Source organism: Acipenser ruthenus, chromosome 39 (genome assembly GCF_902713425.1).
Source record: "Acipenser ruthenus chromosome 39, fAciRut3.2 maternal haplotype, whole genome shotgun sequence".
NCBI lineage: Eukaryota > Metazoa > Chordata > Actinopteri > Acipenseriformes > Acipenseridae > Acipenser > Acipenser ruthenus.
This window is the reverse complement of record NC_081227.1, coordinates 5,488,585-5,505,603: the sequence shown is the minus strand read 5'-3', so window position 1 is coordinate 5,505,603 and position 17,019 is coordinate 5,488,585. Positions and strand designations below refer to the sequence as shown.

The 17,019-nt window shown below is 41.9% G+C and overlaps 1 protein-coding gene across 1 annotated transcript; it reads left to right on the top strand.

Annotated features, from left to right (window-relative positions):
• The first annotated feature begins 1,633 nt into the window (after positions 1–1,633).
• LOC117966556 (somatolactin) lies at positions 1,634–4,733 on the top strand. The gene is made up of 5 exons (XM_034912876.2): positions 1,634–1,733; positions 2,344–2,534; positions 3,180–3,293; positions 3,668–3,847; positions 4,126–4,733. The coding sequence occupies exons 1-5, from the start codon at positions 1,718–1,720 to the stop codon at positions 4,321–4,323; spliced, it is 699 nt and encodes a 232-aa protein (XP_034768767.1). The 5' UTR covers positions 1,634–1,717; the 3' UTR covers positions 4,324–4,733.
• Positions 4,734–17,019: the final 12,286 nt, after the last annotated feature.

The window sequence follows — 17,019 nt, the reverse complement described above, 5'->3', positions numbered from 1 at the left end:
ATCCATGTCTTTTTTTTTTTTTTTTTTTGCTGCAATCTGTTAGACGTGGAAGGGCTGTGTGAAACAACGAGCATTGCTCCTTTCAGGGTGGAATCGGTTCCCTTTGATTCTATGAGATTTTCATTTCAGCACACATTAGGGTTCGGGTGAACTGAACAAGCACACATTACAAAGTGACATGGTTGAAGCCCATTGGGGTGAACTTCTTTTCACTACAAAACCCCATGTCAGTCAACTTGTTCCACGCATTCCCCAAATGGTTACACCTGCTGCACATACAATACTCACCATGGTCCTTGTTACAGTCAAAGTCAACACTGGGTTTACAGAACGCCTGGCCGTGCTGATGTTCTTGTCCTGATTACCAGTTTCCTGGTGCAGTTGAACTTTTCTGACGTGAGTCTGCATGGAGCCACTGAGCCTTAGTGTTGCTTTCCATTTTATATTAAAACAACTAAACAAAGAAACATACTATAATTAGGGCTTCTGTTTTTCGGGTTTTATTAATTGTATTTTCGGTGATTATTTTTAGCTATTTTTGAGTTTTATGTAAATCGTTTTTTTCCCGGGGCTTTCGTTTTTGATATACTGCATGAAATTAGTGTTTTCGGTTACTTTCCAAAATGCTTGAATGTTTGTTTTTTTTCTGTCAAAATATGTATATTAGTAACTGGACAGCACTTGCACACTTAAGTTGTACCTTCTTTCCTTTGCTGTCTTCCACAACGAAATCCATATGGTCACAGGCACATTCTTCTGGGGGTTTTGTGTGTAGGCATTTTTGTACATTTTGCCACAATTCTGTTTTAAATTATCTGTATCTTAACTGTAATACAGCTTTAAATCCTGCTAAGAAGCCTCCATCCTGATTGTAATCTCGTTTTAAATCTCGCAAGCGGAGTTTCCAATAGAAATGTAGGAATGCGCTATCACTCAGTAGTTGGGGCGGGTTTAAAGTATTCAGAACGAATCAATTATAGATGCAAGTCAGGAAGGCGGGACATTGCCCAGCAGCACTGGGAAATGTATTTATTATTATTTTTGTTGTAGGTTTTATTTTTTAATGGGAAAAGGGTAAAGTCAACGTGAATTGATTAACCATTTCCACAGTTTTTCAGGTGTTTTCCGGTGTTTATTGGCTAGCCACCGATTTCATTTTTTTTGTATCGGGGGTGTTTTAACGGTTAAAACCGAAAATCAGAAGCCCTAACTATAATACAGGCAGTGCACCTTACCATTAGCAGACCTGGTTTATTGTCTCGTTCTTTACACAGCACCCACTAAACACCAAGACGCCCAAGATGGGTTACAAAATGCAAATGTCTTCATGGACAGTGACTATTCCTGCTTGACCTTGATTGAGTGACACAAAACAAGTTATTGTTAAAAAGATCACTGCGTTCCCACAAGTTTCCCGACATGACTTATTCAGTCCTTCATGCAGATGGCTGGCTTATCACTCACCCGACCCCCACATGCCCCACCACACAGATCAAGGAAGATGTCATGCATATCCAGAGTAAAGGTTGTCCACACCTCAGTACATCTCATCTTACCAGTGCATGCATAATTGCAAGTAGTTCTCATCCATTGTAGGTGTTGGTGTTGGATTAGTCATGGGGTAGTGGGGATTTATAAAAGGGATTGGGGGTAACATGCAGAAAATAAGACCTCAATTCAGAAGATAGGAAGAAGTCTGGTCTCTAAACGCAGCAGAATGCAGAATGTGAAAGGTACGTCAATTGCAGAGCGAAATAATTTGGTCTTTTTGAGGGTCAGTATATTTTGCATCTAGACTGCTAGGTAGAGTTGGGGCTGCATCCATTAACTTACCAAGAGGATCCTAAGAAGTTAGTAAATGCATGTTTTACTGTTTGGTTTTAGTGAAGGTAAAATAACGTTCGGTAGCTGGAGATGGAGAAATGAAAATGTAAGGTTTTAGTGCTTATTATGAAGGTACAGGGTGACAGTGATGGAGGACGAGAATGGAGAGTTCAGCGCTTCGTGTTTCAGTCTTCATTGATGTTCTGAAGAATGATTGGGCAGATTGTTTTCCAGAGTTAACTCTTGCAAAGTGCATTTATCAATTTCCTGTGTAGCAGCTTTTGGCTCCCATCTGATACTACCTGAGTGTAGCAATGGGAGTTTCATGTTTCAGATGAGGTCCTGATATCTTTTGGACAGGGAGCAACAGATTGTTTTACACAGGGGTGGCCCTAGCGTTCAAACCACAAACAGATTCCGCTTTCTGTATGTGGTTTGAACGCTAGGGCCACCCCTGTGTAAAACAATGTCTGAAGGCAGTGATGAGTGAGGCTTACCCCGGGCTTGTTTTGCTCTTAGTATTGCAGGTGTGTGCCTGGGTGCTGTTGCTCTGGCGATTCTGGGGGGTGCTCGGGTACCCGCTGGACTGTAAGGATGAACAGGGCAACGTCATCAGCTGCATCTCCATCTCCCTGGAGAAACTCCTGGACCGGGTCATCCAGCATGCAGAACTCATATACCACGTCTCCGAGGAGTCCTGCACCCTCTTCGTGAGTACTGCTGGAGTCCGAAGGATTTCTGCCTATTAAGAAAGCCTCTTAACCTAGAATTCCCCGTTACAAATATCAGCTCTGCAGACTACTTAAGCATCAATGTCCGACGCATGTTAGGCAGTTTACTGCGGTGACAGTAAGGTCAAAAGGTCAGTCATCTGCAGGTAGTGACCGTTGTAGAAGATATTAATATTATTATAAATCGAATGCATATGACTACATTTTCAAAATGAGTTCTTAGGTTATATTTTGGACCAGATAGCTTGGGCTGCTTGAAATGTATGCCACCGTTTAAAGCGAGTTTGGAGATTGTGAAACTGCTTGTTTTTAAATGCTCTGCTCTACTGAGTGTTTTGGTGTAGTGTTGAATGTGATTGTGGAATATTTCATCTTTAAGGGTCTGTGACAGTCGCTACCCTGACGGTGGTGAAGTAGCACCCAAACGTTTGACTCAATGAAACATTTAGGAATGAGATCAAACAGATGTTCTCCTGTCAAGTTCCAGCAAATTATTTATGCTTGGTACAGTCTATTTGCTGGATTTGTAAGCCGTTTGTAATTGCATTTAATCAACAAGAAACGTAAATCCTCTGTGTGATCAAAAGATGCATTCATTGCTTCATGTCATTGTTGTATCTCCAGGAAGAAATGTTTGTCCCCGTTTCAATGCGTACCCAGCAGAACCGGGCCAGTAACACATGCATTACCAAAGCCTTCCCCATCCCTGGATCCAAAAGTGAAATACAGAAGATATCGGTAAGCAGCTGGGATAACATAGTAATTACACATGCATAGTTACAATGCAATGGCATGCTTAATTACAAAGTGTTGCTTCTTTCATAAACGCACTGAAATTACTCATAAGCAGTAATTACAATGCAATAACTATGTAAACAAGTTAAAATACAGTGTAATTACAGTGTAGTTAGAAACCTGATGTAGCGTTATCCAAAAGTCTAATAATGTATTAGTCATTTGTTTATTCAAACCTGATTGTGTGACATTAACGTTTGTGCGTCATGGTGTGCAATTTTCAAAGAATAATGAAGAATAATTATAAGTGTGTGCATTTGGGTTTCCCGGATGTGCCTTTTGCTTGTGTTGATTATCTGTTGCCTCACCCCCTGCAGGACAAGTGGCTGCTGCACTCTGTGCTGATGCTGGTCCAGAGCTGGATTGAACCCCTGGTCTACCTGCAGAAGACTCTTGATCGCTATGACGATGCCGCTGATACCATCCTCAACAAAACCAAATGGGTCACCAACAAGCTGTCCAGCCTTGAGCAAGGCATCGTGGAGCTTATTAGAAAGGTAGGCACCAAATGGTATCAATGTCTTTAGACCTAAAAGTGCATGCTTTTCTTTTTTTGTCCTAAAAGTAAGATGAAGCTGTTTGCACAAACAGTATCAAACAATTTAGCACAATGTCAAGTCCATGCGTCAGCCTTCTGATGTGCTTGCTTGTAACATAACATTATGCAATTAAAAACTGCATTTAATATAGAGGTGGCTATTTAGCTTCAATTCGGTATGTTTGGGGGTTCTGGATTCGGCTTTGTGCACATGTCTGCTGCTTGTCTTTTTGATAGATGCTGGATGAAGGCTTGCTGGCCGTTGAGCACCAGCAGACTCTGACGAGGTTCAACGTGCAGCCCGAGGTGGTGGAGTCGATCCTGAGGGACTACGCGGTGCTCACCTGCTTCAAGAAGGACGCCCACAAGATGGAGGTCTTCCTCAAGCTGCTCAAGTGCCGTCACACAGACAAGATGAGCTGCTACATCTCCTAACAGCAGCCCAGCCCTCCTCTGTGTGAGCCGCCAAACTGGTGTAGCCCCCAACTCACTGCCTTCAAACCAGCCTTGTGGTTAAATACATGTCATTTAAATGGATAGCTGTTGTAATGATATGCCTGTAGGTTACATAAGCACAGTTTCTTAATCAGTTCTTCTTTGTCTGTTTCTTTGTTTTTCTGATAAGCGAGTCGTTGAAATGTTTTTAAATTTGTCACACAGCAGCCTCAGCCCAGACTGGCTTTTACCATCTGCCAATGCCAGCTTCACTTTTTGTAAAAGAAAAGAAACCTGACATTATCTATAACTTATTTATAACTCCAATATCTCACAATTTACCATCGGCATACATTTACATTGATGTTGTTATTTTGTTGTCAAATATTAAACCTTCAATTCAAAACTTGGATCAGATCATGTTTAAGGAGCCCCATTTCGTCTTTTTGAGGTGACTGATACATCAGTAGGAAGAATTATATAAGCTGTACGCAATTTATACCCACAGCAGGTAAACATCTCCAGCCAGCAAAGGATGTTCAGTACAATAAGAAGCTCAGAGAACTATTGTACTATTGTCTTTAGTTTTTTTTTTCTTTTAATATTATTATTATTATTATTATTATTATTATAAAGATATTGTTGTTGTATATTTAGTGGTACAAGCAACCATTTGAGTTATTAATGTCAGTATAAATCGCTCAACGATACATCAACAGGTTTCAGTATCCTGTCCCCCTAAAGAGAATTCTAACCTTTAAAAAATCAAATAGGCACATCGGAGTGCAATGTTACTGACCCTAAAATCTGGTCACTGTCTGTTAATCGCCCTGTGTAATGTGTATCGGTTTTTGAAAAGGGTTTAATAATGAGGACCCAACTAGTCGAGGAATGTCGAGGTCCTAAAAGAACACAGCTGATGCTGTCAGTGACGAGCAGTGATGGAAGAAGACAGCTGCAGAGGCAGGTTAAAAGCAAAAGAGCTGCAGCACTAGCTCCAGTAGATCAGAGTCTTTAAATAGTCACTGAACCATTACAGCTATGGAACTTCGGCTATATAGAACCATTACAGCTATGGAACTTCGGCTATATAGAATCATTACAGCTATGGAACTTCGGCTATATAAAACCATTACAGCTATGGAACTTCGGCTATATAGAATCATTACAGCTATGGAACTTCGGCTATATAAAACCATTACAGCTATGGAACTTCGGCTATATAAAACCATTACAGCTATGGAACTTCGGCAATATAAACCATTACAGCTATGGAACTTCGGCTATATATAAATTGTAATTGCTGAATATAAATGCTGAATACAAATTGTCATACGATTATTTGCCCACTGGTAATGTTTAAATTGCACTATTACCTTGGTTTAATAACCGCTGGCACAGCATCAGCACAGAGGTAATCGGCCTGGGTAATTGTTACTGTGGTAGTAAACCTATTTTCGCTAGACATTAATTACACAGCAGTGTTAATAGCTACTGTCTACTGTAGTTCCCCCTGCGGCTGATACAAGTAATAAAATAGACTCCTTTTTTTTTTTTTTTTTTATTACTATGGCAACCTTAAATTTCTGTTATTAATTTAAACATCTACTCCCCCGCCACGCTTTCAAAGCTGTTCTATACAGTGCTTTCTATTGAACCATTTTCACCTCTTTGCAGTAGCACTTGGAGTATATCCACACATGCAGTGCCTGATGGTGATGTCACATGACGTTGTATTACCAATGTATATGTAAGATTAACCAGGTGGCATCCATGCTGAGGTCCCGCACAGCATGGCTTAAATACCCACTTATATGAAAACGTAGCTTTAGAGAGCTTGAAGGTAGTATAAATGTACCAAACAAAAATAAATAAAAAATGTATTTTATGATTTGCATTGCTGAATGTTAATACATTATGTTACAAGCTTCATACATCTCTGCATGTGGACTGGGTGACTCTTATATTTTGCGCTGCAGTTTTCCATTTCTGCCAACAGATGGCAGCAAAGTTCTTTTTTATGGTCACTAAAAGTGTGCTAGCAATGCAGAAACTGTTACCACAGCTTTAAGAGAAGAGGTGTGGAAAACATTCGGATAATCCAAGAAGTCAACACATTCTCGAAATAAAAAGGAGTCAATTCATATGATAAAACATCCTCATAAACCTTTAAATAGAATTTTCATACCAAGCTTTTTATACCGAGGATTAAGATACTGTTACTGAAAAAAAAAGGTTTGGTTGTTTTCTATTTTCAGGAAGGAAGGCAGGAATGAAAGGAAGGAGACAGTATCAGTGCCTCTTCTTTATTGGTGCTTTTCCTGTAATTCTCTTCCCCTTCTCTCGATATCCCTCTGCTCCAGGTGTCTGAGGCAATCCCGTATCTCTGCTCTGATCGCCTGGGATGCAGGATGTGGGGACGGGGTAGAGTGTCAGTGTTGTCAGCTTTCACTTCCTGTGACTTAATCAGTTCATCATGGGGCCCGGGCGAGAGGCCTGAGGTAGGCCCCAAACCTGCTGACATCACCCAGGGACCAGTCAAACTAGTCCCGTCAATATTCCCTACCAGCTTTGCTGGCTCTGCAGTCCTATTAAACAGAAATCTGCCCTGCGTGAGGAGCCAGGGGAATTGGAGGACAGGATGATTTCATAGTCTAACTATGATTACCTGAGGAAAAAAATCCCACAACAGGGATGGAGCTTAAGCGAGCCTGCGATAAAAGCGAGAGAGAGAGAGAGAGAGAGAGAGAGAGAGAGAGGGAGAGGGAGAGGGAGAGGGAGAGGGAGAGGGAGAGAGAGAGGGAGAGAGAGAGAGAGAGAGAGAGAGAGAGGGAGAGGGAGAGGGAGAGGGAGAGGGAGAGAGAGAGAGAGAGAGAGAGAGAGAGAGAGAGAGAGAGAGAGACTGATTTGCTATGTAGTTCTGAGAATACTGGACTTGTAGCTCTGTCAGCCTTCCTTTGATACAGCAATCACAGTGCCTGCAAACTAACACTGATCTCAGTTGTTTAGGAGCTTTGCAGTCCGGGTCGTTTTTAACTTGGCTTCTCTGGAATAATGAAGCATTCACAAAGAATGTGGACCTTGATCCGCTTCTCCAATATCTCATCAGAGTGTATTCCATCAGTTACACTGAGGCAGAAAAGTGTCCCTCAGTTTATAATTCAACTGAGTCCAGCATGAGACTCAGTCAATGTGAGCTCAGTCACCATATAGTGTAGATTACCAGAAAAACATCCTCCGTCATCTACCATAGAGACCTGAGCTGTCACAAACTCAGAACATAAATGGGAAAAAACATTAAACATTTGGGTTAAAGGGGCTGGTCCTTAACCCCCCCCCCCCCCCCCCTCTACTTTCCCAGGGGGTTCCTCGTGAGGGAGCTGTGTTATATGTGTCAGTTGAGTTAAGGTCAAAGGACAGAGGTCAGGTCTCCCCTAACTGTTCCAATGTGTGCCCAAATATCTAACTGCCCCACCAGGTTGTAATTGGGGCATCAGATTTCACAAGGGGGGGTGGGGCGGGCATTTCAAATAAACACCACACTGGCCTCTACTTTGGGGAGCAGTTCACAGTTCAGATTTCAGAGTATGAACTGGGTAGGAAATATGGAACAGTTGACACTTTGTGGCTTGCTATGCTTTATGAATTAAACAGTATGCTTAGAGTATGTGCAAAGTCCAGTATGTAGAAAATAGGTGAAAAATGAATATTATTTAAGACTTTTGGTATTCCAGTAATTCCTATAACACACTGTAACAACCAACGTCAGATAGAGTGACTTACAGATGTTGAAAAAAAAAAACAAACGTGTCAATTTTAAGGTGATCGAACTAAAATGAGGAAGTGGGCTAATGAAGCAGATGAGGAATTCAAATTAGAAAATGGGTTAAAAATATATACATAAGTAGTGTGCATGATACAAATTCTGAATTCTAAAAAAAACTTCTGTCTTGCTTTCTTCTGTCATAGTTTGCATAGAGATGGAATATATGTTTTTTTTTTTAGTATTATTCTGTTAAATAAAAATGCATAACACAGGTGTGCACAAAAGTCCAGTCTTTGTTCTGAGTTCTTTCAGTCCAGATTGTCTCGTTGTCTCAGTCGTGTTTAAATTGTTTAATTTAATGGTAAAGTACATAAAGAACACTATTAAAGCAAAGCACATATATGCTGTAGGCAGACAGACATACACTGTATGGATGAATATAAGATAGAAAGCTATATGTTCTTGCTGTGGCCTTGCTGGGTAGGAGGGTGATTTATTAAGCAGGGTCTTGTCCTTTCGTGTTTGTAAATCTCATGGATGTTTCCTAATTTATATTTACAGCCAACCATTTTTTACTTGCCAAAGAAAAAAAAAACTGTCTGTCCAGCAAGGCAAGGGCGAGACCCCCTCAGGGGTGTCTCTCTGACCCCCAGACCCAGCACCACAGCCCTAAACCAGGGTCTGAGTGATAACAAACCCCCTGACACAGCTTTCAAAGAGAGAGAGAGAGAGAGAGAGAGAGAGAGAGAGAGAGAGAGAGAGAGAGAGAGAGAGAGAGGGAGAGAGAGAGAGAGAGAGAGAGAGAGAGAGAGAGAGAGAGAGAGAGAGAGAAATAATAATAATAACAATACCTCATCAGATCAAACACTTGGAAAAACAAAGGATGGTTTCTTTACAGTTATCAGGAACTCAAACAGGTATTAATGTATTACCCAACAAGGTAATTAAACTACAACTAAATATGCAAAATCCAAAACCGTGAATAGAAATGAGACATCTGTTCAAATGAAAGGGAGATTTCAAAAATGATATCTGTGCATTTATTTGTTCTGCTTTGTGTTCTGTGTAATTATAGCACATCGTTTTTCTTTCAACTGTTTACCATAATGCGAAACATGTAAATAACCCAAAACCAATGGCTGACTTTTATATCATTCAGAAAACCACAAGCCTACAAGAATCATGAAAGAAATAATCTTCAAGAGTTCCAACGTTCACAAACCACTGCTTGAATTTACTTCAGATGCTAGTCATCCTAATTAAAATAAATGTTTGCAAACTATTTGGATTGCCTGTATTTTTTATTTGCTAGCGTTAGTTAAATGACTTGGTGCCTGAAATGATTTTCACTTGGCTAACATCAATGCCTGAGACTAAACGTTTACCACAGTATTTTTGCAATTTTCCCATGCTTTTCCCATGGTTATACCATGCACTTGCCATAGCTTACCCCGGTTTGCCATGTGTATTAATATGCTTTAGCATACCTCGCTATTCTTTACAATGCTTGCCTATGCTTCACTGTGCTTTCACTGTGCTTTTTTGTACTTTGCTATGCTTTAATACGGGATGTGTTTCCCGCATGCAAATATTCCTTCACTCACAAGGTTGCTCCGTCACTCCTCATTCAAACACAGAGAGGGGTGAACCTGGGTTACAGTAGCTGGATCCACACAGCTGCTTGCTGTGGTTCGAGAACAGAAAGAGAGAGAGGGTACGTAAAGAAAACAGATGAGATGCACATTCCCATTTTAAAAAGAAAAGAAAAGAAATACACAGGCTGCCGCTGAGTGTGATTCAATGCAATTTCCTCACCGGGGTTTCTAATTATATAACATAATATAAATGTGAATGGGGGGGGGGGGGGGGCTCTTTGTTTGAAAGCCGGGGACCGCTCTGTTTTTGTTAGTTTAGGATACAAGTAAAAATCTCATCTATTTCCTGTGCTACAGGAAGCTCTGCCATAACTTCAAATATAATAATTTCCTCTTTGGAAATAGGATGATTGTTTGAGAGGACTTTGTTTATTTTCTTTCTTGTTTGTTTTTTCTAGTCGCTGTAAGCGTGTCAACCTTTTCACATCTTAATAAAATGAGTTTGGGAAGGGATAGTACATATAGCAATAGCCTCAGGTTTAAGCTCATCTCCATTCTTTTCAAACAGAAAGGGGAGGGGGGCGGGGCAGGGGCTGGGGGCTTACATCTCCCTCTCCAGATTGGCTGAAGCACCTCATTAATATTAAGTGTTAAGGACAGGACTGCGGAATCCACAATAATATATATATATATATATATATATATATATATATATATATATAGATAGATAGATAGATAGATAGATAGATAGATAGATAGATAGATAGATAGATAGATAGTTGTAGAAGAAAGTAATTGTTCAATAGAAAACTCACTAATTAGCTACGACGTTTTGATCCTCTGCCTTCTTCAGATAGCATGGTAGAAATAGTTAGGTAGACTGAAATACAAAGGTCAAAAATCCAAATTTCAGTGTTAGATGAAGTGTTTCTGTAAACTCTATGGGGTACTTGTATTAGGGCAGCAGTGTGGAGTAATGGTTAGGGCTATGGACTCTTGACCGGAGGGTCGTGGGTTCAATCCCAGGTGGGGGACACTGCTGCTGTACCCTTGAGAAATGTACTTTATCAGTAAAAACCCCAAAATCCAACTGTATAAATGGGTAATTGTATATAAAAAATAATGTGATATCTTGTAACAATTGTAAGTTGCCCTGGATAAGGGTGTCTGCTAAGAAATAAATAATAATATTACTTTAGTTAACTGCTATGCATACGTCACTGTATCATTCTGAGGCAGGGAGTGCACCTGTCAAAATGCAAACGCAAGCTTAGGTGGGCTCTTGCTAACACTGACCGTTGCTGTCACACCGATTCTGGGGGATTACTATTATCAGGGCTGGACTGGCTAACCCTCTTTGGACCTGCTAGAGTTTCTATCTACACAAACAGGAGGCAGAGCAGATGAAAGATTTACTCTGTACAGAGACTGATATCATTGCAAAGGCAGACATTACATCACTGATGTGGAGAGCTGCACAAAGGAAACTAAGCACCCAGCAGCCTAGTCAGGCACTGTGTGCACAATCGTACCACATCAAGTTTCCTGGCTATGTATTTATTTTATTATGCATAGGCCTATATGTTTTTTGGTGTTTTTTTTTTCAAAGGTTTGGCAGGGCACTGTTTAATATTTGTAAAATTGTAACTGTAACTGAAGAATACAGGCATTGGTGTATTCAATTGCTAAGGATGTAAAGGTTAGGAATGGTATGAAATCAAATGTGTTTGTTGCTTTAGTGAATAACTATTTATACCTCTTTTATATATATATATATGTTTGCCACCTGTTGCCAGAACAGCTCCCTGACTCACACTGCGACCCTAACTGCCTGCAGAGTTCTGCACCGCAGCCCTCGTGTGTGTCTCCCAGATAAAAACCACAGACAGTAAATCAGTACTGAACGGCAGTCTCCTCACAGGTCTGCCAGGGCAGCCACAGACCTCAGCTCCAGCTGTCCTGAATAACCGTCACCAGGGAACGGTCTGGGCAGCAGAGCCTGAGAACAGGAGTGAGTGTGAATGACAAAAAACAGTCAAGCGAGCGGGGCAGCGATGGCGTCGTGCACTGAGCTTTTAAAGGCTGAGGGCTCTGTTCCCATTCCCCAAGCATGTTCCTTCAGTAACTCAAAAGCAGAATCAAACAGCTCTGAAATAGATTTCCAGGGGACCTAGAGTGAAGGCAGAGAAACGTGACAGATATGGATTTTCCACATTGCCCAAATAAATTAAGCAGAATGCTGTATTTAAAATGTGTGTGTGTGTGTGTGTGTGTGTGTGTGTGCGTGTGAGTGTGTGTGTGTGTGTGTGTGTGTGTGTGTGTGTGTTCTGTAGTGGTTGTTTGTTCAGACTCTACGGTGACTCACATATTGTTTTCGCTGAGCTTTGTCACTCATTGTTAGTCCGAGATCATTTCCTCTTTTCTGAAGGCTAAGGCTAGCCCTCAGCCTCTCTGCCAGGTCATCTAATCAGGGGCGCACAGACCCACAACAGGATGGGAGGGGAACAGGATGGACCACAAGGGGTTAACTCCGCAATGTAGCTCTTCATCTCTCAGCACCAGGCTATGGTCTGCCATTCCCATTCACAGCTTTCACTGGCGTTCTGCGCGAGTGGTGAATGGGCTGAGCACTGCCGAGTGAAATCTGAATTCACAGCTTCTGATACAATCTAGACCACAGCAGACTAAAGCACTTGAGGAGAAAGCATTGCCGCAGTGCCCTGTGTTTACATCCAGCTCAGGTTACACGGGGAATGGGTTCAGAGGGTCTGGTTGTGTGTTTGTCTGTTAGAAGGTGTGTATGTGCCTGTGTTTATGAAAATACATACAAGCACCAGAAAGCAACACCTTTTTCAGTTGACCACCCAGAGGTGTTAGACAGTTTGGCAGAAAAATGTATTCTCGGATGAGAGTTAAAAAAAAGGACCTGTTTCAAACTGTCTAGTGTAGGATATCTTCACTCTACCCCACACACAATGCTGTGATTTAGAGAAATATCTGTATTTAATACACACTTTGTCGATGTACGTGGTTCATCAAACTCTATTATGATTCCTTACAGTTTCTGTACAGTAAGGATTCAACGATGCAACTTAGGGAGGCACTTTACTGGAACCCAGGACATCTGCAAAACAAACACAGCAAGAAGCTCAGACACAAGCAGTATGAAAGAATAATACAGATGTTTCTAATGCATTGTAGGATGATGCAGAGAAAAGATTTCACAGCATGCAGGAGAGTGCACTTCTGTCCGATCGCTGTACAGCACAGGCACAGTCCTGGTTCTTTGAGGGAGGTTCTGTAGTGGGATGAGGTTAGGTGGGAGCACTGAGTTATGATGCAGCCGCTATATATCTATATATATATATATCACCTGTCTGCATCGACATAAAGCAACTCCCCAGGAAATTGCCTAATAACAATAAAACTAGGGTAAATGCAGACCATATTTCAGCGGGCAGAAGTTTGGAAAGATTGCAGTGTAAAGGGGAGCCGGGGGAGTATATACGAGAGAACCTGGGACACTTGGAACCAATTAAAGAGTGCAGGGCTGCCAGGGTTTTTTTTTCTTTCCCCGGCTGCACGCAGGGGGTAACTTCCTTCCAGTTTCTATTTCGGGATGGTTCAGGAGAGCAAGGTGGGAGCAAGGGAGGGGGGCTGCACTCCAACGCTAGCATCTGTACACCGCTGTACTGTACGGCCACATGTATACCCGTGGTCATCTCCAAGTGAGCTTCACATATTTCTATCAATGCGAGTGTGTTTATTAGGACCATTATTGGATCGCTTTTTCCAATAATAATAATCATTACAAATGTAATAAATAAGAGAAGCTAAGAGAAAATGTCTTCTGCTGCAGCATCAGTCTGCTTGAGTTAGTGTTAGTGTTGAGCATTTAAATGTCTGGATTGTTGATTTAAAGCTAATTCTGCAGCCCCCAGTAGCAAAACACAGACATCCCTGGTTGACATTATGATCTTGTTCGTTTAATTTGAAAATGAATAAAAACTGGGTATGAAGTTAAAAGGAATGTACTAAAAATAAATAACACAGCTCTTGCTGAGTATAATGGTCTGGCACACCAATGAAAGTTGCATTTGTTCCTCTCATAAACACAACGAGGCTAAGCTCCTGGCCGCCTTCCAGATTTATCCTACCTTCTTAGCAAAAGCTCCTGCTCTCTAATCTATAACAGGCCCAGTCCCTCTGCTCACTTCTCCTGTTCCATCCTGAGTCTAACCTCTGTGGAAATAACAGTGACAATTCCACTGCTCTTGACAGATCTCCGGTGCTATAAATCTAGCATGGCGATCTTATTGTCTGCCACAAGGTGGAGGCAAAGCGCCTTGCATGTCACCCACAGGAAAACAACACATAACAGAAAAGTATTTACAAAACAAACGGTAGCAGACAGGCTTGGTAAGTTATACCATGCACTGTAAGCAAAACAGGTCCTGGTCATTTTTTGCATTATTTGTAATTGAATGTTAGAGTTTTATTTGTTGTAGAATCCACCTAGACTTTTTTTCACTCTAACAGGCCAGCTGGGAAAGATCAGCCCCTTGGCCAGCTTCCCTGCTTCAAACGGCTAAGACACATTGTGTTAGTCTACCCGACCTCTCTCACCTCAGAGAGGCCAAGAGTGTCAGAGGGACGCGTGGCTCGGACCTCGGGGACTCTGGGAAGGAGCCGGGAAATCGGCCTTCCTGGGTCCTTTTGGCCTCACAAGCTCATGGCCATTAATATTCAAACTTTTTAGACAGACAAACAAGGGTCAGAGTCTCTTGGGGATAATGGCAGCTCTATAAAAATAAAGCTCTCAGAAAAGAAAAAAAACCTCTCCCGTCTCCCAAGCCGCGCCATTCTGTCAGTGCGTGCATCTGACCCATGGGAGCTTGCAGCGTGAGATGGAAACATTTCGGGTGGAGTCCGGGCCGTGTGTAGGGAATGTTCGAAAGATGAAAGGAGTACCCGACTGCAGAACAACATTCTGTTTAGTGGTCGAAGATGTTTATGATAGATAGAGATACCCCCTGAGCTGTGGCTTAGTCCCTAATGAATAGACCTTTGACTCTGTACCCAGTCCCAGAGACAGGGCTAACCCCATTGAAACGTGTGCTGTGCTTGGTAGGCAGCCATAGTAAGGTAAGGTATTTCGCATTCTTTCCAAGTACAGAGGGGGAGAAAATGATGGCTGTTATGCCGATGGCTTGACTTAGTGCCTTTATTTTTGAAGCCCATGAATTCTGCAAAGCTAGATACATGCACTGATACTGTAACAGGGCAGTGTTGGGAGACACACTTGTAGTTATTAAGGATTCAGACTTTGCTGGAGAGATAAGGTTCTAAACTGTACACCTCTTTCAAACAAGCCTCTTCTGTGAGGTGTTTGAGACGCACACGTGTGGACTGTATAGTCGCCAGTGTGTGCCCAGCCCAGGTACTCTGTTACTAGTCTCCTTTCTTTCTTTGTCCAGTTGAGCCTTATTAAAAATCAACACTGTAACTTTAAACCCAAGCTTCTACTTCAAATTCACCGCAGGGAGTAGGACGCGAGGGCATGAATGGAAGCTGAGTACAAATTTAGAACGAAGGTAGGAAGCACTTTTTTTACACAGAGAGTTACAAATGCTTGGAATATAGTGACATCTAAAACACTAGGAACAATTCAAAGAAATATTCAGACCTATTTAATTAGATCATCTAAGCAGGTACTAATGCATTGAAGGAGCAAGACTGATGGGCAGAACGTCCTTGTCGTTCCTAAACCTTGCCAATGTTCTCATGTTTTTATGATTAGATTGGAATCTAGTCCAGTCTGCTACTAAGAATCTCCCAGCTACATTGGGGCCGACTTCCCGGGCCCTGAATCTGGGGGCAGTGTCTGCCAGTACCCTTGCCATGTGCTTCTCCGCGTGCAAACATATACAAACACTCGGCAGTTGTTTAGAATCGCACCCACACTTGGGACATCTCCCCGGACCTAATTGCTCCAAATTGCAATTAAACATAAACAGAAAGGGGAGATGGGACGGGTGATACGAAAAGCTGCCCCATTATCTGGCATCAGTCTAATTGTACAAATCATTTATTTGTTTCTGAATTCTGAATATTTCAAAGGGGGGGGGGGGGGGTGCTTGTTTGTGGCTGAGCTCGCTTGCGTAGCTTTGAAGTTCTTGCCAACGTTATAGCAATGTTCTATATTTTTTTTTATTATTTTTTTGCTAAACGTGGAGACCGCCCAACATCTTTGACTAATTGTGTTTATTCATGATTCATAGACATGAAATTAAAATTCTCTGTATTCTTTGGCCTTTGAAAAAATAATGGGGGATGCGGTTTAGTGCCAGTGCAGGTGTTGGTCAGAAGCAGTTTTTTTTAAAGGAATTACAACAAATGAAAAACCCCATAGACCCTCGCTGTTGTGCACGTCCATTCCCTGTGCATGTGCCCTTTTAACAGCATTTTCTTGTTTTCTGTATGCTATTGGGTGCCATGCTAGGGTAGAGAGGCTGGGGCTGCATTGCCTGGTGTAAGGTAAGTGAAGGATTGCTGCAGAGGAAACACCTTGGGGTCGTCAGTCTTGTCACTCAGAGAGAGTCCAGGAAATGATCTTCCTCCAGAAGGGAACTGCTGTGAGGTGACCAGTAGCGCAGGGGGGGGGGCACTTCTGAGGAGACGGAACCGGCCTTTACCAACCACAGCAGCAGTTGGTGAAGGAAACAGCTGGGGGATGAGAGAGCTTGGAGCGCTGTGTCTAAGCCACAGCTTGAAAGAACAGTTTGCCAACATTAATCATCGACCTGCGTATAACACTTCCATTATGAGCCAGCTTGGAACTTTTACAAAAAAATAAATAAAAGCGTGGCTTGAGTTTACAGTGTATACACTGAAGAAACTATAGCAGAACCATTAGCGGCCCGCAGCGTTGTCAGCAATGGCAACACCATGGATTTGTAAAAAATATATTACAGCTGTTAGCAAACTGGTACCATAATACAGCAATGTATTTCCAGTGTTGGCACTGTAGTATTTCACATCAAGTGTCTGTAACTACACTGTAATAATGCTTGGATTTCATAATAATCACACTGGAAATACACAACCTGTATTTCTATTGAAACGTGAGGTGTTACTACAGTGTTATTACAGTGTAGTTAGCAGCACCATCTAAAGTGCTTCCATTATACTGTTATTGTTATTCCATAAAGAAGGAATGTTTTAGTTTGCTCTTCCTGACATGTTGCGCTTCCGTTATATAATGTATGTAGGCCTATATACAAGTCTATACCCACCTGGACTGTCGATCGCAGACGACTGCCCCTTAGGCTTGCA